This window comes from Aquarana catesbeiana, linkage group LG04 (assembly GCF_042186555.1).
Source record: "Aquarana catesbeiana isolate 2022-GZ linkage group LG04, ASM4218655v1, whole genome shotgun sequence".
Lineage (NCBI taxonomy): Eukaryota > Metazoa > Chordata > Amphibia > Anura > Ranidae > Aquarana > Aquarana catesbeiana.
Genome location: NC_133327.1, coordinates 494,684,159 through 494,706,874, shown reverse-complemented (window position 1 = coordinate 494,706,874; position 22,716 = coordinate 494,684,159). Strand labels below are relative to the sequence as shown.

Genomic DNA, 22,716 nt, shown 5'->3' with positions numbered 1-22,716 from the left:
AAGGCTACTAACTTTACACATAGACTGCAAGGTGGTTTGGGAGTTCCCCAAGTCTCTAAATATTATCTGGCAGCTCAGATCTCCCAATTATCGCTACTCCATGCTTCCTCCAATGTCCCCCTATGGGTGCTTCTGGAGCTCCCTAACTGTGCCCCTCTTTCGATGCAAGCTCTTCTCTGGCTCCCCCAGAAACTTCGGACAACTTCATTGAGCCCTCTTATGTTACATAGTCTAAAGCTGTGGGACTCAGATACTCAAGCTCCCTTATGTCCCCCTTCCTGCTGCCCATTACAAATAACCCATTGTTCCCCCCGGGGCTCGACCAGCCCCAATGCGTTCGCGTGGTGGACCTCGCAGGGCCTTACCCAGGTTCGACATCTGCTGACTACACGTAATCCACCGACGTGGTCTGCATTCTGCGAATCCTATGACGCTCCCCAGGCAGAATTCTTCCGCTTTCTTCAGATTCAGCATTAGATAGCTACACTCCGACGTACCTCCTTCTTCCCGTTCCAGACATCTGCTTTTGAACACATCTGTCTACATACCCAGGGTTCCCTGGGCCTCATCTCCACCCTCTATGCAGCTTTGAATAATTGATCATCTCCCCCTTCACTCGCTTATGTGTCCCAGTGGGAGCGGGATCTGGGTCATGGGATCGATCCGGCAGACTGGAGCAGGGCCTGGTCTTCCGTAGCCAAATGTTCTTTTAATACTGCCATCTTGGAGGCAGCGTACAAAGTGCTATTGCAGTGGTATTGGGTTCCAGCACGTATTGCCCATGCCAACCCCACCTCTAGCGATTGCTGCTTCCGGGGATGTGGCTATCGTGGGGATGTAATTCATACCGGGTGGGCCTGCCCGCGAATAGTGGGGTTCTGGTCCAGAGTGTTTGGTCTGTTTTCTCATTTCCATTTAAATGTCCGTAAAGAGGCCAAATTTGCACTATTATACTGCCCCATATCGGTTTTGTTTGCTCGTCAGCAGAAATTGGCAACCTATCTGTTCATATCGGCCAAACGGACGATTGCCCAAGCATGGAAAAAAACCTCAGTCCCCTTTCAGGAAGTGAAAAACTGCTTGACATCCATGGTGGTCAATGAACAAATGTCTAGTTTACTCAAAGACATGCATGCCAGGTTCCTTAAAGTTTGGGAGCCTTGGCTTACATATGCCTTCCCTGAACGTCCTCTGGCTAGTATGGATCAGCTCTGACTGGTTTCTTGGATGGTCCCGGGCCCCCCTCTCTTTTTCCCTTTCCCACTTTCTCTTATTCTCCCCTTTTCTTTTCTATTCCTCTCTGTTCCTCTTCTCTTACCAGGGCTCCTAGCCCCTTTTTTGATTACTAACAGAGGTCCAAGACGATCTTAATGCAGAGTCAATGCATTATATCCTGGTCTTTCCTGCACTTCTGGGGGTCACCCCAAATTACAAATTACTTACATATAAGTTGCACTCAGGATTTCTATGACTGTTAATTAGGAGGCTGCCCTCCTCAGTTTATGTTGTATTCTCTTTGTTGTTTCTGTCTCTTATGCGCCAGTTCCAGCCCCTGCGTGAGCGATTTAGGTGCCTTTGATATTGCTGTATGTTTAATACTACTTCTGCAATAAAAAAACTTATTGAACCAGAAATAACCCTGAAAGAATGGCAGCACACCACACATAAACTGGACAAAGTACTACTCAACCACCTCAATATCGGGCACTTTCGCCCCTTCCTGCCCAGGACAATTTTCAGCTGTTAGCGCTCTTGCACTTTAAATGACAATTGCATGGTCATGCAACACTGTACTCAAAATACATTATCATTTTCTTCCCACAAATAGAGCTTTATTTTGGTGGTATTTGATCACCTCTGCGTTTTTTTTTTGTTTTTTTTTTAACTAAAAAAGACTAAAGTTTAAAAACAAAACAAAAAAGAAAAAAAAAAGTTTTTCTCCATTTGTTATAACATTTTTGGCTTTCTCCTTCACTCACGGGAACTGATGGGGCGGCACTAATATGTAGAATTGATGGGCACCGGTAGGCGGCACTGATATGCAGCACTGATGGGCACCAATAGATGGCACTGATGGGCAGCACTGAAGCGGTACTGATGGGCACTGATTGGCAGTGTGATGGGTACTGGCAGCTGATGGGCACGGATTTGCAGCTGTGGTGGGCACCTCTCATGGGGGCTGCGCTGATAATCAATGTGCTGATTATCAGTGCAGACCCCCTCTGACAGGGAGAGCCGACGCTTCCTGGTCCACGCTATGATCAGCTGTGACTGGTCACAGAGGCTCCTTACCACGATCGGGGATGCGCTGTGTCAGACTGACATGCAGCACCACCGATCGCTGAGCACCCCCGCGGGCGCACGCCGGCATGCTATCCTGAAAGATGTCAGGATAACAGAACCACCGACTGGCCGTCATTCTGCTATAGGCCGGGCGAGAAGTGGTTAACCCAGTGCTTCTCAACTCCTGTCCTCAGGACCCACTAACAGGCCAGGTTTGCCAGATAACTGAAATACATCACAGGTGATATCATTTGTTGCTCAGTGATTGCAGTATTCTAGTCGGCATCTCCCCAAGGTAATACTTAAAATCTGGCCTGTTGGTGGGTCATGAGGACAGGAGTTGAGAACCACTGGGTTAACCACTTGCTGCCAGCCAATAGTAAATTTACTGTGAGGGGGCGGCAGCTGCAACATACTGGTACTGGCATGCCCCCAGGGATATTCCCTTCAACTTTACCTATAAATCTTAGTATCCAGTTATATTATGTACATTTAGGAAAGGCCTTTTTTAATGCAATCTATGGAGCTGGACCGAACCAGCTCTTGAGGGAGTCTATTCCACATTTTCACAGCTCTTACTGTGAAGAAGCCTTTCTGTATTCAGAGGTTAAATCTCTTTTCCTCCAGATGTAAATAGTGCCCCCTTGTCCTCTGTGATGACCTTAAAGTGAATAACTCAACATCACAGTCACTATATGAACCACTTATGTATTTGTACATGTTGATCATATCCCCCCTTATTCTCCTCTTCTCAAGAGAATAAATTCAGTTCCTCTAATCTTTCCTCATAGCTTAGTTCCTCCATGCCTCACTTATCACTTTGGTTGCCCTTCTCTGCACTTTCAGTTCCTCGATATTTTTTCTTGTGAACTGGTGTCCAAAACTGAACTGTATATTCCAGATGACGTCTTACTAATGTTTTGTAAAGGAGCAAAATGATCTCTCTCTGGAGACCATACCTCTCTTAATACAAGAAAGGATTTTGCACACTTTGGTAACCGTAGCTTGACATTGCATGCTATTATTGAGCTTATGATCTACCATAACACTCAGATCCTTCACCACCATGGATTCCCCCAGTTGTACTCCCCCTAGTATATATGATGCATGCATATTCTTAGCCCCCAAGTGCATAACTTTACATTTATCAACATTAACAGATTCCCCTGAGGAAAAAAGTGTCCCTGTAGCATAACACGTAGGGGAGGGCCGGCAGGATGCTCAAATGTGAAACACACCAATCACAGGCTGATGCAGTGATGTGAGTAGTAATCTTGGAGAAAGAAAAGCATTTGTATTTTATGATATAAGCACTATTGGACTTCCTTTCCCTATATGCATGATTAGGGATATGCTGTATGTATTGAGTAGACATAGCAGCAGCAATGGGAAAGAAAAGCAGACATCTGCTGCTCTAGTCCTGGAAGGACTAAAAAGCGATATATGACTGAACTTAATTTTAAGGTCACATATCAGGTGAGCACACATCTGATGGAGGAGCACGAGTGTATTTTGTAAGCACATGTGTGAAGCACCTAAACGCCGTTTCGGAGAAGCATATTGATATAAATCAGCTGGCAAACATGGCACTTTTGATACACTATCACGGATGGGACTGCACTTTCATGAACTGTTATAATTTTATGCATATTTAATTATTGTGTGTTTTTTTTTTTTTTTTTTACTTAAGCATTGGCACTATTTTTAATTCAGAGGGAGCTGATGTATTTGGAAAATTGGATTATAGATCACATTATACTATGATTGAGGATTGAGTTGCAGCACTTTTTATGAATGAAACTGTAGTTATAATTAGCATAACATTGATTTAGGTACATATAGTGCGGCACAGTGACGTTTAATTTTTTGTATGTACACATGAGTATGGGGATGTGTTAAGTGCTAGCAGCTTGATCTCGTTTTAACACATAGCATTGTAGTTGCTCACAAGAAATGTCTTTGATTACCTTGGACGGTCTACTTTCCGAAAAAGGAGTCATTTGGGGGGTTATCTGTGCTGTCCTGGCATTTTAGGGCCTCAAGAAATGAGATAGGCCAACAGTACATCAGGAGTGATCAATTAAAAAAAAAAAAAAAAAATGTATATTATACATACACACACACACACACACACACACACACACACACACACACCAGTTTGTAGACTTGAACTTTTATACAGACTAAATAATGTACACCGAATTGGGTTATTTTTACCAAAGAAATGTAGCAGACTACATTTTGTCATAAATTTTGAAGAAAGATTATTTGTTTGCAAAATTTTATAACAGAAACTCGGAACGTTGTTTTTTTCAAAATTTGGGGTATTTTTTCATTTAAAATAGCAAAAAATAAAAAACCCAGTGGTGATTAAATACAACCAAAAGAGAGCTCTATTTGTGTGAAAAAAAAAAAAATTATACAAATTTCATTTGGGTACAGTGTTGCATGACCGTGCATTTAATGCAGTTAAAGTAGCACAGTGCCGAATAGCAAAAAATGCCCGGATCATGAAGGGTGTAAAACCTTCCAGAGGTCAAGTGGTTAAAGTGTATTTCACAAATTTATCTAAGAAATGGTTACCTTGTTTGCCAAGGGCTTGACCCTTTTTATAGCCCATCTTCTGAAGTAAAGCAAATCCTTTGTTTTCATTACTAAGAGCCTCATTGAGAACGGTGTCTCTTCTCTCTTTTTCCACCTCCTTTAAGCTTTTCTGTCTGTTCTTTATGTTACTTTCCTTTTGCCGTTCTTCCTTCTGATAGGATGCCTTGACACTTCTCGGTACAGGTATTCCTGGTCGAACATCTTTTCTGAAATGAAAGAAAATAAACATATATAAAAATGAATGGCACATATTTATTTTAAGTGTTTGCTCTTTTAACATAGGTGCTTTTCATAACTGAATTACTCTGTGAGCTACTAATGATATGCAATAAACACTGCAAACATGAAGTCTGATTTTTCTCCCAATTTACATCAGTCTGGACCCAAGCAAAAGAGGGTCAGAGGGAGCATACTTTCTGAAGCCTGAGCTGTGTAACCTTCTGTCTGTTTTCTGCATCACCAATCACATTTCAGGCCTCATTCACACCATGGCGCAGAGACGTCAGTTTTTCTGCACATGTTCTGCAAGGGCACAAAAAAAATAAATTGTTGTGCATGGGAAAAAATGGTCATGACATCAACATTGGTGTCAATATAGAACAGGTAACTGAGGCACATGAAAACTGATGTCCACATGCATGAACACGGATGTGAACTGATGTAGGGCTCGTTCACACCATACGTGCATGAAAACTGATGGGAAAAACGTGCAGATTTCACTTGCAGAGATATCAGTTTACATGCACATCAGTTATATGCCCTATATACCAATGTTGATGTCATGTCAGTTTTTTTCCCTGTACAGACAACTGCATACGCATTGCAGATTCCTGCACAGAGAAAAAAACAAAACAAAACGCACATTGTGGTGTTATCAGTGCACATAGACAACAATTGTTTATTTTTGAGCCCTTGCAGAACACGAGCAGAAAAATTGATGTCTCTGAACCATGGTGTGAACAAGGCCATAAACGGATGTCTCTGCGAGTGAAATCTGCATGGTTTTCCCATCAGTTTTCATGCACATATGGTGTGAACGAGCCCTCAAACTTACAAGGCTGGTTTTCTAATGGCTGATAAAAATTGAATTTTTGTTGCATTTGTGCATCTGGTAACATGGTATATGTACCTGCTCTGTGTAATGGAACCTCCTCTTTTTGGGTCCCCCACCGACATTCTGGGCTCCTCCTCCTGTGTGTGACCCTTAACAAGCCCTGTTCTATGGGGGCACGTGTGGGCATGCTCCTGAGCCCTGCTGTATGCTTTCATAGACACACACAGCCCAGCTTTACCCTGCCCCCCACCTCCCTCCTCACAGGATTTGCTTGAGAGCAGCTGGAGCCAACGGCTCCCGCTTCTGCCTGAGTCCTGGGAGGAGAGAAACAGAGACCAGCGCCGCTGCAGATGAACACAGCGCTGAATCAAGATAGGACTCAGGTAAGTATATAGGAAGAAGAGTGGGGGGGGGGGGGGGGAGGATACAATTACTGGGACATTACTTACCTTAAAGAGGAAGTAAACCCTAATGGGTTTTACTTCCTCTATTGTTCCCTGCAAAGTAAAAGCATAATGGGCTAGTATGCATCGCATACTAGCCTATTATGTGTCACCTGCAAAGAAGCCCGCGATGTCCCCGCTGGTGGCCATGTCCATCTTACCCCTCTTCCTTCCGGGGCTGTGGATTCCGGCTCTGTGACTGGCTGGAGTCGCGCAGGAGCCGACGGTCATGGCACGGGCCCTGTAGAAACAGCATGATCATGCCCTTTCTTCAGATAACATCGGCACAAGCGTATGTATGGCAAATATTCCCTAAACCGTGCAGGTTTAGGAGATATTTACAGTTAGGGGATATTTACAGTACCTACAGGTAAGCCTTATTATAGGCTTACCTGTAGGTAAAAGTGGTATGTAAGGGTTTACAACCACTTTAAAGCAGGGAATGCGTTAAGGTAAAAAAATGTCTTGGTTTGGAACCACTTTAACATCAAAGCTCTTGCATGCTTTTTAGCACAGGGGAAAAAGTAAATATAAAACTGGTTTAACTACCTGTCGCCATACATGTACGTGATCGGCCTTCTTCCGGGTTATGGGCATGCATGTGCGTGCCTCCTGCCGACCCCTATTGTGATTGGACACAGCACAAGTTTGCCAACTGATTTCAACCAGCGATTTTGGCTGAAATTAGCCGATTGGCTGTATCCAATCACACACAGAGTTCTGTGTTTACAAAAACACAGAACTCTTTGTGCTGTGAACAGTGATCTGGCTGTTTCCTCTGCCTGAAAAGGCAGGGAGAAAAACAGATAGTAAAGTAAGCAGCACACATGATACTGGTTAGGCACACAGATAACCCCTTAATTGCCCCTAGATGTTAACCCCATTGCAACCAATTCATTAGCAGGGCTCAAAATTTCAAGTCCTGAGCTACTAGCCACTTGCCACCAGCTGCTCCACGGAACCCCTACCCTGCCCCTAAACACGCCCTCGTAAAATTATCTCATAAAATGACATTGTTAATATTTATTTTTGTAACTTCTGCATAAAACATTTTAACAGCAACAATTTTAACAATATTAACATAAAGCATATCAGTGCCGCATATCAGTGCCCAAAAGTGCAGCCCTATCAATGAAGTCTCATCAGTACCCATAAGCACAGCCTCATCAATGCAGCAGGGATCACAGGGAGGAATCAGGAGGATGTCCGGCCAGATTACACAGAGTAGGGATTTCCTGCTGTGACACAGCTTGTATATGAAACGCTGGCCGCTGTCAAAGTCCCACCTCCTGGACCTGCATGTGTCACAGTGGCAGATCCCTGCTCTGTGTGATCCAGCCAGCAATCCTCCTGACAGTTTCCTGGCTGATCACTTCTGGCAGAAGCAGTGTGGCTTTTTTTTTTTTTCTTTTTTACAGGCCACACTGCTTCTGCCAGAAGCGATCAGCCAGGAAACTATCGGCCCAGTCCGCCCCTGCTCCACACTCGACCTCAACTAAATTTGCATGTGCCAAATTCAAGCAGGCAAATGGAAATTGAGAGCTGTCATTAGTACAGTGTCACTGTACAATATTATCACTAATCACTGTCACTAGCAATGTCAGTTAGCGCCAGATTTTCGCCACACTATAAGTTGCTCATCAAAGCCATTACCAGTACAGTGTCATAGCTGTGTAAATTCCTTTTTTAACACACACGCCATAGTTTGCAGATACTATAGCTTTTGCAGAAACCAAAATAGCAGAATACATTTTGGCCTACATTTCTGAAGAAATTAGATTTTCTTTATTGGATACGTTTTATAACAAAGTAGATATTATTGGGTTTTTTTTTTCAAAATGTTGGTCTTTTAATTATATAATAAAAAAAACAAAAACAAAACAAAAACAAAACAAAAACAGTGTTGATCAAATGGCAACAAAAGAAAGTTCTATTTGTTTGTGTATATAAAAAAAAATGTTTCATTTGCATACGGGGTTTCATGACTGTGCAATTAGAAGTTAAACTAGTGCATTGCTGAATAGCAAAAAAATGCCCTGGTAATGAAGAGGGTAAAACCATCCGGGGGTCAAGTAGTTAAAAAAAAAAAAGTGGCCTCATGTATACATAGTAGGTGAGGTCCATCAAGTCCAACCTATTTATTGTGATTATATGTCAGTATTACATCGTATATCCCTGTGCATTGCGGTCGTTCAGGTGCTTATCTAATAGTTTTTTTAAACTATCAATGCTCCCCCTGCTGAGATGCTGAATTCAACATCCTTGCCTCTCTTACAGTAAAGAACCCTCTATGCAGGTTAAGATTAAACCTTTTTTCTTCTAATATTAATGAGTGGCTACGTGTCTTATTAAAATCCCCCAAAACAGAGCTGTTCTAAAGATTATAGACACATTAGTGTCACATACACCATTGACTTTTTAGGAAGAGGACTATTTTCATGGCAACAGTTGTACATCCAAGTATGGTCTTTATGGTACACATTAAAGTATGCATATCTCATAGCTGAGGGTCAGCTGTGGAAGCGGACAATCACTGTAATAGAAAGCCACTACTACAGGAATAGCAGCAATTTTCTGGGTTCTGTGCTTGGCATGACTGCCATTTACAGAATTTTTCCACAGTGCAACTCACTGCACCACAGCTCAGTTGTCATTTGTGAAGTTTTATTTTGTGACACTTCAGACCAGCAGACACAGCGAGTTCTTGTTCACACCAGTCTACAATGATCCACTTTGCAGGCTGATGACTGTTGTGTACCAGCAGTGAGGTGGTAACACATCACAGTGTTTACATTTTATTTCAACTTTATTGAAGGGACACACAATAACACTTCATTAAACTTTATGCACAGTGGCTGAGATGGGGTGTATCGAGTTGTGCTGAGGAAAAATTCAGCATGTCTACATTGCACGTTAAGCAGGGCACACAGAAAACAATTGCTTTTTTTGTGTCCTAGCAATGATCTGTGTTATTCTTTTACAGAAAAACATCTACATACATATGTTACTACATATAGTATAATCCCTGAATGGTTGCAGATTGGTGTGAACTAGCACTCCACATGAATGAGCTCTCTGTGTATTTCAGAATGTTCTGCCTGCTTGTGTCTCAGCGAATGATGCCTCGTACACACAAGCGGACTTTCCGGCAGACTTGGTCCGGCGGACCGGACTCCGTCAGACAATTCGATCGTGTGTGGGCTCCAGCGGACTTTTTTTTCCCAAAAGCCAGATGGACCTAGAAATAAAACATGTTTCAAATCTTTCTGATGGACTTGAGGCCGGTCGAAAAATTCGCTCGTCTGTATGCTAGTCTGATGGTCTAAAACCGACGTTAGGGCAGCTATTGGCTACTGGCTGTCAACTTCCTTGTTTTAGTCTGGTCGTACGTCATCACGTACAAATCCATCGGACTTTGGTGTGATCGTGTGTAGGCAAGTCCGTTCCCTAGGAAAGTCCGTCGGATAGACTGTTGGACCAGTCCGGTCGAAAAGTCAGCTCGTGTGTACACGGCATTACTGTGTAGCTCTCACCTGCACCAGACTGAGCGACCCTGTAATTGTGGGAAATGTAGTTTCTTAATAGGAAGTGCCAGTTCTAAAACTATAGACAACGGTCATGCAGTGCAGCTCAATGTTGCATGCCTCATGTTTGAGCATAAGTAGAACCTGCTGACACCAAAATGAGAAGATTTATTCTACAATAGGCCTACGGAGCAACAAATGAGACCATGAAACTACATGATCAAAGCACATCTTACGCTGGTAGGCAGTTTTATAATGCCTTTACAGAATGATATGAATGGTCTCCTTATGTGCACATTATAGATCTATGTAATAAAACATTTTTTACTCAGGTTTCATTCACACTAGATTTAAAACCCAGTGGTTGAGCCACATCCCCCCCCCCCCCACTGTGCCCCCTTTAGTTACAGAGGCAGTTGCTGTTGGTGTACACATGATGTAGCAACAATGCTTTGCTACACAGCAGAAATTATACACCCTGTCGCTTTCAGCGGGTTCTACCACCTATTAAATGTGACCTATTAAAGTTACTAGAGCTGCTCTCCAACCACGTGCTGCGCATACAGTTTCGGTGCACTAGTGCAGGGTTCAAATATTTGGTGAGAAGGCGATAAAACTCTTTCTCACTGCCTGTCAAAAGCAAAGCTAATGTGAACGAGCCCTTAGACTTCAGCTTTAAACCTCTTTACAACCACTCAAAGGAGTTGAAAGGTAGGGGTTTCTTTAATCTTAATGCATTCTATGCATTAAGATGAAAAACCTTCAACGTGTAGCAGCCTCTCTAATACTTACCTGAGCCCTATCTCTCTCCAGCGATGTCCATGAGCGTCCTAGCCGTCAGGGACTCTCCTCCCGATTGGCTGAGACACAGCAGCGCAGCTCCCTTGGCTGTCAATAAAAAGTCAGTTAACCAATCAGGGGAGAGAGGGGGCAGGGCCGGGTGGCAGCTCCCTGTCTGAATGGACACACGGAGCTGTGACTCGGCTTGGGTGCCCCCACTGCAAGCTCCTTGCTGTGGGGGCACTCAACAGGAGGGGCCAGAAGCAGCAAAGAGGGACCCGAGAAGAGGAAAATTGGGACTGCTCTGTGCAAAACCAACCAAAAGTAGGCAAAGTAAGAGGGGTCTTGGGTGTTGTGGATGAAGCGAGCGATGTGCTGTGCTTTGTGTTCGAAGATAAAGACCGCTGTGTTGCCGTTCAAGGCTGGTAAGTATAACATGTTTGTTATAAAAAAAAAAAAAAAAACACAAGACTTTACAATCACTTTAACATATGTGAGGCGGTGGCAAAAGGCCAGGCTTAAATGCCCACACTTCGCACATGTGCTTTGCTGAGCACCTGATGTTTCTGTGCTCGCTCACTACACTCTCCCAGCAAAAAGACTGAGCTCCGAAAGACAGCTCTTGGTCTCTGCAAAAGATCGCCAACCAGTGGGGGGCTGCCTCCTGATCGTGCGACGGCCGATTACAGTGGTCCCATGATCGCCCGATCTTTCCTGCTTGGTGATCAGGAAAGGGTTAAAGGTAACTGGCAAGCTGCGTACCCCAAACCAAGCTGTGATGGAGCAATCAGGTATTGGTAGCCTTATTCTCCTTGTATTCCCAGGTATCTACATGCACCCATGAAAGCCTCCTTTTCATTTCTGTTGTCAATTTCCACTATGCTCTGACAGGATTTCCTGAAAGCCCACAACATGCAGGCTACTGTACATATTGTAAAACTAATAATAATAATAGAGAAGCCCATCTGCTGAAAGCTGATCAGTCCAGATCTGAATTGCTCTCAAGGCTGGTTCACTACAACCAGGTCTATGATTTAGGTGGGCGCTCCCATAGAATAGGACTGAACCATGCGCTGCTTACAATGAATTGATGAAGTTATCGGACATATAATCATCCTCTTCTTCTTCCCCTGCATTACTCATCGCGATTCGTTTGGTTCCTTTCACACACAACTTCTTGCCTTTACTAAACCAGCAACAGGAAGGGAGCTAGTCAGGGTTACACTGGTTCGTCCATGATCTCCTTCCCACCGGAAGCTGCCCTCACATGGTAGGTGCTCGAAGCGCCATCTTTAGTGCTGGAGTAAGTCCACTAGTAGTAGTGAAGAGAACAGCTGATAGGAGTGCGGCTGTGTTGTAGGACACACCGAATTCGTGTAGAAAAAATGCGAGTTGTCAGAATTACTTCCCAGAGATAGCTTACTGGATGATTGTAAAGTTGGTGTAGCAGTAAATTATATATTTCACTTGCAGAGACATCAGTTTACATGCGCATTAGTTATATGCCCTAATCACACCAATATTGATGTCATGTCAGTTTTCACCCCATGCACAAAACTGCATACACGTTGCAGATTCCTGCGCAGAAAAAATCCACACGTGATACCAGTGTTGTGGTAGGAACAGGGCACATAGAGAACAGTTGTTTTTTGTGCCCTTGCAGAACGTGTGCAGAAAAACTGACGTCTCTTCACCATGGTGTGACCGAAGCTTTAAAGTGATTGTAAAGTCTCGTTTTTTTTTCAAAATTGTATTTTTAGCAAAAAATAAAAAACTCAGTGGTGATTAAATATCATCAAAAGAAAGCCCTATTTGTGTGAAAAAAAAAGGTTAAAATTTTTATTTGGGTACAGTGTTGCATGACTGCGAAACTCATTCAAAATGTGACAGCGCTGAAAGCCGAAAATTGGTCTGGGCAGGAAGAGGGTTAAAGCAGAGGTCCGCCCACCGCTGCAAAAATTAAAAGCCAGCAGCTGCACATACTGCAGCTGCTGACTTTTAATAATTGGACACTTACCTGTCCTGCAGTCCAGCGATTTCAGCACCACAGCTGATGTTTTCATCAGCTATCGGGTGCATGCCGCCTCCATTGCGAGTAAGGGAACCCGGTAGTATAGCCTTATGGCTTCTTGCTGGGAACCCTACTGAGCATGCGCGAGTCTCCACTCCTCTCTCCTACTGGCCTGGCGACAGGGGGAGGAAGAGGGAGCCCCAGTCGTGATGTCAATACCCACAGCTGAGGCTCCCAGAAGTGGGGAAAGCAAACCTGTGAAAGACAAGTATGCTGTGTGCCCCCCCCCCCCCCCCCAAAGGTGCAAAATGTGGCACCGGAGGGGGGGAGGAGTACAATGAGTGGAAGTTCCACTTTTGCTTTAAGGTGCCCAGTAAGCAAGTGGCTGATGTCTCTTCACCATGGTGTGACCAGGCTTTAAAGTGATTGTAAAGTCTCGCCTTTTTTTTTCTCAAAAAATAACAAACATGTTATATTTACCTGTTCCAAGTAGGGGTTTTGCATCTCTTCTCGGGTCCCTCTTTGGTACTCCTGGCCTCTCCCTCCTGTCGAGTGCCCCCACAGCAAGCAGCTGGCTATGGGGGCTCCAGAGCTGAGTCACAGCTCCGTTTATTCAGACACGGAGCCCCAGTTCAGGCCCTGACCCCTTTCTCTCCTGATTGGCTAACTTGATTCAGAGCAGCGGGAGCCAATGGCACTGCTGCTGTGTCTCAGCCAATCAGGAGGAGTGTCCCGGACGGGCCAAGGGACTTGTGGACATCTCTGGATAGAGATGGGGCTCAAGTAAATATTAGGGTTGACTAAGGGCGGCTGCTGCACACAGAAGGTTTTTTATCTTAATGCATAGAATGCATTTAGATGAAAAACCTTCTGACTTTACAACCACTTTATTGTACACTGAGCCACACATGCTACTGTCAATGCTACTGGCAATGATGGGCACTGATAGGTGGCAATAATGGGCACTAATAGGCAGCACTGATATGCGAGAGCCAAGCTGGGGGGTGGAGCTGGGAGGTGGAGCCACTCTAGGGCTATTTACCTCCCACTATGCAGCCTGAACAGCAGACTGTCATTGGTTGCTAGGACAGCAACCAATGACCGGAAAGGAGATCATCATGGCAGAGGCGGAGGGGGATGTGAGAGGCATGGGAGGTCTGAAGGCAGAGAGGGGCGCAGCCGAAAGGAATCCTTACTGGGTTGAGGATAGCCCATTGAGTGGAGCGCAGTGCTGGAACTTGGTCCGGCACTAGCTCCTTTTCCAGGAGTCAGGACAGCTTTACTGGCTTGATGGATGGATGCATCCAATCCGGGGACATCTGGCCACCCTAACATTATGGCATAAAGTACCTGGGGGACCCCTTTAATAAAAAAATAGAAAAAGAGTTTGATGCAGCTTTAAATAAAGTGATTGTGACTTCTCCAGGGAAGAAGCCAAGCTGGCCACTCAAAACTAACCCAACTGCTGGGCATCTTTACTACGTAACCAGTAGGCATTAACTAAATCACCCTCTGTTTATTTGACAGCTGTCATTTCATAGCGAGAGGAAGAGATGTTTCATCCAATCCTCTTTCTCTGTGGCAGCCCCACCTCAGGAGATAATTATATTGCTCTACTGTACAACATAAGGAGATCGTATCTCAGAAACGCTCTCAGATAAAAATCTCAAATAAAAAAAATTGTGCGGTTTACTAATAACCTTTGAGAATTACAGAACACCTGTTTTGAAGATGAGAAAAGGGGGAGGTGTTCTGTAGTCATAGTCCATTTCATGTGGTCTGATACAAGCGGACAGTTTGACAAAATGTTAAATTTTTGTACTATGGTAAGTTTTCTTTGTGGGGACATCACAGGTCTACTAGGCCCCCCCGATGCCACCTGCCATAAAAGTGTTTTTATAGTTATCAATGTGCTTATTGATCTCTATAAGCTACATTTTAATGGCCTTAACAGGTTCCAGTTTAGAATTGCAGTGGTGGTCTGGTGCTAGAATTATTGCTCTCACCATAACGTTTGCAGTGATATCTCGCGTGTGGTGCAATCAGCTTCTGAATTGCCAGGTGAAAAAAAAATTATATCTCAGTCAGCTGCAGCGATGACCAAGATATCACCCTTCCAATCCAGCGACGTACGAGGTTATTCTTCACTACTCACTAATGCATGCAGTAGTTTTATTATTGCACCCTATGCCATATTATATGACATTCACCAGTGCGTGTATAATGTTAAGTGGGTATGAAAATATGCTGAAAAAATTTAATGATGTGACTGCAACCTAATCCATTTCTAAGAGAACCTGTGCTTTTTTTCATTCATGGCAAAATTACAGGTTCTCTTGAAAGCTCACACCCTTCTCCCTTTTCATTGATACGTCCTTTTCCCCCTACTGCTCCATTTGTTCGATAGTTTAAGGTTGGGTTCACACTATTGCAAATTGGATGCTGAGGTTTTCCACATCCAATTCGCAAAGCAGGAGATTATGACCGGCCCTCTATGGAGCCGGTTCACGTATCTCCGCTGTGGCTCCAGTGCTAATTGTACAGGAGTCCTGCGTCTTTTGGTCCATTTCAGGTCCGAATTCAGGCAAAAATTCGGGTTGAAATTGGACCTGAAACGGTGAATAGAGACGCACCAGACTGCCGTGAGCCACTGCATTCTCCAGTGTGAACCCAGCCTAAATCTCGTGTGAGCTCTGGCATGTTACACAGGGTTTAGGCCAGCAGCCTTTTCTCATTGCAAGCTGAAATTAGGGGTCCACTAACTGTAGAAGATACGGAAACACTCTCTAACACAGAGCATTCCATAATGTGACAGTTTAAAACCTGCACTATTGATAGGAGTGATCCCCTGCCTGTATAATCTACTTTGCTCCCACTAATCACCAATGATGGGGATTACATTATTCCCTTTAACTGCTAGTGATGGGGATACATTTCTGTCACTAACTACCAATGATTGGGCTACAATCCTCATACTCATCACCAAGGATGGGGCTACAATCCTCATACTCATTACCAAGGATGGGGCTACATTCCTCCCTCTCACCAACAAAGATGTGGCTACATTCCTCCCACTCACTACCAAGGATGGGGCTACATTTCTCCCACTACCCAGCAAAGATGGGGCTACATTCCTCCCGCTCACCAGCAAAGATGGGGCTACATTCTTCTCACTGAACACCAATGTTGGGGCTTCATTTCTTCCACTGACAATTACAGACATTACTTCTGGTGACCAAGCATGACAGGATCATTTATTATTCCTTCTAACCACTGGTGACAAGGCATTTATTACCCAACTGAGCACTGTTGTAAAGATTTTTTATAATTCCTACTGACCAATGAGGAAGCATTTGTTAACCCTGCTGACCATTGTTGAAAGTGATTGTTCATTCCTACTGACCACAGGTTATGGGATCATTTGTACCTCACACTGAGCACCGATGAAAGGATCATTCATTATTCCTACTGAACTTTGACACCAGGCATTTTTACTTTCATTAACACTAATGCCCTGTACACATTATAGGATTTTCCGACAAAAAAATCCATTGGATTTTTTACGAAGGATGTTGGCTCGAACTTGTCTTGCATAGACACGGTCACACAAAGTTGGTTGGAAATTCCAAACGTCAAGAACGCGGTGATGTACAACACGTACGACGAGCCGATAAAAATGAAATTCAATAGCCAGTGCTGCTCTTCTGCTTGATTCCAAGCATGCATGGCACTTTGTGCGTCGGAATTGTGTACAGACGATCGGAATTTCTAACAACAAAATATAGCAAGCTCTCAAACTTTGTGTCAGAAATTCCTATGGAAAATGTGTGATGGAGCCTACACATGGTCAGAATTTCCGACAACAAGGTCCTATCGCACATTTTCCATTGGAAAATCCTAACGTGTGTACAGGGCATTAGAGAAAAATGTTGTCTGTCAATGTGTATGAAGCTGCAACAAACAGTAATTCCATTAGTATATGTATATGTTACATCTAGTAATCTACCACCCATATCTGTCAACGTGTCTTGACTGTGGTAGGCCGATGTAGCAGTAAAATTCTGTATCCCACCGCCAACCACTGAAAAGACTGACACCCCAGACTGAAACCTGCTCACCTTCACCCAACCACTGACTCCTGCCCACCTATCCCCAACTACTGACAGCTGAGATTGACACCCTCCCACTGCCTGCCAACCATCCACCCAGCTATCCCCAACCACTGACACCCCCACACCCGCCTCCAAAACACATTACGCTCAGACAGGTCAAATTCTTTTACTCCAAGAAAAGGATTTTACATTTAAGCTGTTATAAAAGTCCTACTTTCTTTATCGTACATCACGGGACACAGAGCCACAGTAACAACTGTATGGGATGTCCCAGAGCAATGCCACCTGAGGGGAGGGGACACAAACAAATGTAGGGTGCAATCAGACCTGAGGTCCTATACTGCTGCCTGCAGCACACTGCGCCCAAAGGCGATATCCTCATGCCTTCTTACATCTACCTGATAGAATCTGGTGAATGTATGGACTGAAGACCAGGTTGCGGCCTTGCAGATTTGAGCCATGGAGGCTTGGTGATGCACTGCCCACGAAGCACCAACAGCCCTGGTGGAGTGCGCTTTGACCTGAAAAGGTGGAACCTTCTTCTTCAAGCCATAAGCGTGAATGATTACCTGCCGAATACATTTGGCAAAAGTGGATTTCGATGCTGCCTGTCCTTTCCTAGGACCCTCAGGCAACACAAACAAAACATCTGTTTTTCGAATCTGAGCAGTCGCCTTCAAATAGATCTTGACTGCTCTCACTACATCCAAAGAGTATAGTGACTTTTCTTCCTAAGAACAGGGTTCTGGAAAAAATTAAGGTAAAACAATATCTTGGTTTAGGTGAAAACCTAAAACCACCTTTGGCATAAAGCTAGGATGAGGACGCAATACTACTCTATCCTTGTGAACAATTAAATATGGCTCTTTACAAGAAAGAGCCGCCAACTCCGATACCCTTCTTGCAGAAGAAATGGCTACCAGAAAAACTAGCTTCCTTGTCAAAAGGACCAAAGGAATATGTCGTATCCGCTCAAAAGGCTGTTTCTGTAATGCCAGCAGAACTAAATTCAAGCCCCAAGGGTTCAGGGGTACTCTAACCGGTGGATTAAACCGCGTTACCCCCTGTATAAAGCTTCGGATCAAAGAATGCGAAGCAAGCGGACATTGAAACAATACTGATAAGGCAGAGACCTGGCCCTTGATAGTACTCCAGGCCAGTTTCATTTCTAACCCCATTTGCAGAAAGGCAAGAATTCTACCTATGACATACTTCCTAGGATGCCAACCCCTGGATTCACACCAAGAAACATATGCCTTCCAGACTCTATAATAAATGACTCTGGAAGCTGGCTTCCTTGCATTAATCAAGGTAGGTATCACTGTACCTGACAGCCCACGATTCCTTAGAATATGGGTTTCAATAGCCAAACCGTTAAATTTAGTGCTCATAAAGTAGGATGGAACACTGGTCCCTGTGATAGCAGGTCTGGACGTGGTGGTAGGGGCCATGGGGCCCCTACCACCATCTTTACTATTTCTGCATACCAAGATCTTCTGGGCCACAAGAACTACCGGCTTCCTTTCCCGCTTGATCCTGCGAAGTAGTCGAGGTAGCAGCAGAATAGGAGGGAATGCATAAACCAGCGAGAACTAATCCCACGGGGTTACAAAAGCATCTGTTCCGCATGCGAGTGGATCCCTTGTTCTTGACACAAAGTTGTCGACTTTGTTGTTGAACCTGGACGCAAACAGATCTACATCCGGGATTCCCCCATCTTTGGCATATAGCCAGGAAGATGTCAGGGTGAAGGGACCATTCTCCAGGTAACAACTGCCTGCCAGTTCTCTACCTCTGGAATGAAGAATGCCGAAATGCACTGCACATGTTTTTCTGCCCAAGTTAGGATATGGTTTACCTCTCCCTGGGCTGCCTGACTTCTGGTGCCCCCCTGGTGATTGATATAAGCCACTGCTGTGGCATTGTCGGATTGAATCCTGACAGGAGAATTCTGCAACCTGAATGCCCAGGCCCTTAGGGCTAGACGCGCTGCCCGAATTTCTAGAAAGTTAATGGGCAAGGTCCTTTCGGTTCTGGATCATTTCCCTTGGACAGACGCTATTCCAGGACTGCTCCCCAACCTGAAAGGCTAGCATCTGTTGTTACCACCTTCCAGGTAACTGGTAAGAAGGATTTCCCCTTCTGCAGATTCTCGGATATCCTCCACCAACTGCGGCTCTGACCATTTCAGTAAGAGAATGCACCAGCAACTTCTCAGCATGTGAAGCTGAAGAAGGTCCTTCCCCACTTGCTTCCTCAGAAGAGGAATTATCAGCCTGTTCATGGACCTCTGAGGGGGATTCATCTTCCCCCTCCTACAGTTCCTCCGTTTGGGGATCCTGGGTGGTAGAAGGGCACCTAATGCGTTTTCTTCCACTCTGTGAAGACGTGATTAAAGCCACAAATCTTTCCTCTAAACCACTCACAGCTGAGGAGAAAACCTGCTCAGTTATATAGACGGGGCTGAAGTGTCGCTAGCAATTGCAGCCCCTGATGGCTCACTCTGACCAGCCTCCTTAGATTGGGATGGTTTTGCAGAGGGAGGATCCTTAGGACCTGAGGGCGACCCCTTTGTGTCCTTGGTCTTTGTGGCATTTGAAGCACTTCCTCTGGTCATAGTGCTGAGCACAAACGCAGAGGTACCACCAAAAAAATGCACCCACTTCTGAGCAATAGTCCAGCAACTGCCGCTGCTATTAAACTCAGCCTGATGCTTAAAGTAAATGTGCCTGGGAATGCCTGTGTCACCCACTCACATGCCACCCATCCGCTCTGTGTCCCTCCTAGCTGTATGCACCTGAAAAAGGCACATTTTATAGCTATGCAGCCCGTGTTGTAGACCTTAAATCGCGTCAACGCCGCTAAGCCCCGCCCCCTTCCTCCAACCACCCACCACGTCCCCCTCCCTCATCTATTTTAAAATATAGCGTTTTGCCATGCGAGCAGGCTCCGATCCTGACCGGACTCCATGGGGGAGGACTGGGGTGGAGGAGAGCTGCTGTAGGGAACTGCCGTAATGGCAGCTGGAGCGGTGCGGGACACCGCCGTCTAATGCCATGGCTCCCTCTGCCTGGAGGAAAGCTATCCAGGTGGGGGGACATTCCTAGGAGAAGAAAACCCCCTTTCCTACGACTTTACCTGGAGCCTGGGCCGGAGGAAGCGTGCAGCTTGCACACGAGACTAACAAGCACGGAACAGGTACGTGCTCTTGCCAGCCCCCGGTGGTGACTATAGGCATAGCAACATTTACTTTAAAAGTAGAAAACCCACAAGAATTTGAAAAATTCCTTAGGAATCTCCCTTACCTTATCCAGCTGCAGGGTTCTGTGGTAACAGACCCAATCTTCACCTCTCACGGTGGGCTCCATTTAGAAAACCTTCAGGGACTGGGGCTCCCTTTTTATCGGGGGATCCACGACCCGGGGCCTGTAAAGCAGGAATATGGCTGAAAAAAACAAATACTGGATCCTGGGGTCCAGCTCTCTAAAAAGGAGAAGCGTTACAGGTAAAACCTTGTTTCTTCGGACACGAGGCCCGGGTACCATTCAATTCGGCCTGGAAAAGACACTTTTAATGAATCTGGTTGCATGGCTTGCCCCAGTAAGGAATATTCCAGCGGAGCTCAGCACAGCACATCTTTACTCGTGACCAACACCTAAGACACTGGCGAAAAAATTGAGGTACTCCCGGTAAGGGGAGGGGTTATATGGGGAATATAACTTTCTGTTTAGGGTGTGCCAGTGTCCATCACCTGAAGGCGCCATATAACCCATACAGTTATTACTGTGGCTCTGTGTCCGAAAAAACGAAAAAACCTGACAGCTCCAGTCAGAGCCGCTGTACTAACCATGCGAGGTTAGTACAGTGAGCTGCCCACTGAGCTTTTGTGTTCTGACAGGGGTACGCCCCCCCCCCGAACACTCCGATAAGCGCTCCTTTCCATTGGCTGTGAGCACTGATCGGGAGTCGGTCGGCTGCTGGTTATCCAGCATGCAGGTCCTACAGAAGCCGGATGGCTTCTGTCGGACAGACCGACATACACACGGGCCGAATGTCGCCCAATTTTTTTTTTTCTTTTTTAACCGGCCGCTGTCCCCCGACATTCAGCCCGTGTGCACAGGGCTTAATGCTCATCATACACATTACAATATGACCATGCAATCTCTGTACAATAAACGTTAGATTTACCAAAACTGTTACATAAAGACCTACCTAATCTATCCAAACAATTTGTATCCAGCCAGGCAGACCCTTGCTTTACATTTTTGTTTTTAAATCTAAAAGAGATTGTACAATTAGATTGTAATGTGTGTGGTCAGCTTAAAGACTGGACATAACTACTCAGCAAGTATTCTGTGTATACATCAAAGGTTTAGTTTTCAATTCTGACTACAGTGTACCTTTACAAAAGACTTTACTGAGCTTATTATTATATCCTAAGTCAGTCATAGTAAGGCTTGGAAGTTCTAGAAGAAAGGTGCATGTTTCTTTGCAAGGTCTCAATATACAAATCTATGCTTCCAGAGGGGTTTGTGTATCATATGTTTATATGAACTACAGATATGAGCACAAAACTGGGTACACTTGTCAACAACCTGGACATACAACTCCACTTTTCTTCTCGATTCAGGCATTTCATAATACAACGGTCACTAAGTCAAACAGTTACTGACATTTTTCATTACCACCTTAGATGCTTTCAGTCACCTTTGAAGGACTAAATAAAACATCAAATCAACTGGATGCACACTGGAAACTCAAACTATGGAAGCCAATTGTGTGCTATGTTTTCAGATTTGTACAGCTTCTGATTTGCTTCCTTTTTTCCAATAAACTTTAAGCATTAAAAGAGAGCAGATTAATGCTGGTAAACTTTTGTTTGTGTTGCATCGAGTGATTGATTCAGACATTCAATCAAATCAAATAGGCGACAACATGAAAAATTGATGCCTGTATGGCTGGCATAAGGCAGAAAATCTAAATTATTGTCTATGTAAACTGAATTTTTAAGTATTCACTGTGTCATATTAGAGAAGTTTTGTTTTTTCCTTATTTCCGCAGGGAAATTGTAGACAATATCTCTCAATATAAGTGTGCAGGAATACACAATATTTCATGCATTTACAGCCCTTTCCTTGATGCAAGCAAAATTCTTATGTTTTCACATTGGCTTTGCCCACATCTTTCAGCAGGGAATCAGTGAGCAGACCCCCTGCTTAATTGGAGCTGAACGGGACAAAACAGGAATTTTTGTTACTCACTGTAAAATCCCTTTCTCCGAGTTCATTGATGGACACAGCACCCACACTCCTCCATTGGACTTTATACTTCTGACTCTGACACTTTGTGACAGACTTGCCTATAGCAGCAAGGAGGTTTTATACCAGCTAGGACTGCCCATAGGTGGTGCTTTGTTTTTCTGCCTAGTGTCCTACTCCTCTAGGTGGCGATATAACCCTATGGTCAAGATTAAGAAGTGCTATGTCCGCCAATGAACAGAAGAGGAATATACGTTTTTCTGACATCCATGCCTGTTCAGCTTGCGTCTGCATTTTGACAGCAGATAGAGGCAGACTAATGATGGCTCTATGAGCGTCAGATGTAAACAAACTTGCGTCTTTTTACATCAGGCTACCTCTGATCCTTCATATTTAGGTCCAAAAATGGACCTAAACAGACTCAAAGGTCTACCTAAAAAAAATTGACATGCAGACCTCATCAGAAAGTCTGTGTAAAAGGAGCCTAAAGAAAAGTTAAAAGCCTACACGAGCATTAGGGATCTTGTAGTGGAGTCCTCAATGCCACTTTGCGCAGCCCACATATATTTTGTGTGCTTGTGTAGGCTTTTGAATTGTTTGAAACAAAATCTACTTGTAAGTGTTAAACGTTATAATTTTACTACACA

At 44.5% G+C, this 22,716-nt stretch overlaps 1 protein-coding gene across 1 annotated transcript in view; it reads right to left on the bottom strand.

The window, feature by feature from the left end:
* GPATCH11 (G-patch domain containing 11) overlaps positions 1-11,940 on the bottom strand; it is a 235,063-nt gene extending 223,123 nt beyond the window's left edge. The window contains exons 1-2 of the mRNA XM_073627704.1: positions 11,770-11,940; positions 4,867-5,093 (exon numbers count right to left, since the gene is read on the bottom strand). Coding sequence (XP_073483805.1) covers positions 4,867-5,093; positions 11,770-11,831 — 289 coding nt within the window. The 5' untranslated portion in view covers positions 11,832-11,940. The remainder of the gene's footprint in view (positions 1-4,866; positions 5,094-11,769) is intronic.
* Positions 11,941-22,716: the final 10,776 nt, after the last annotated feature.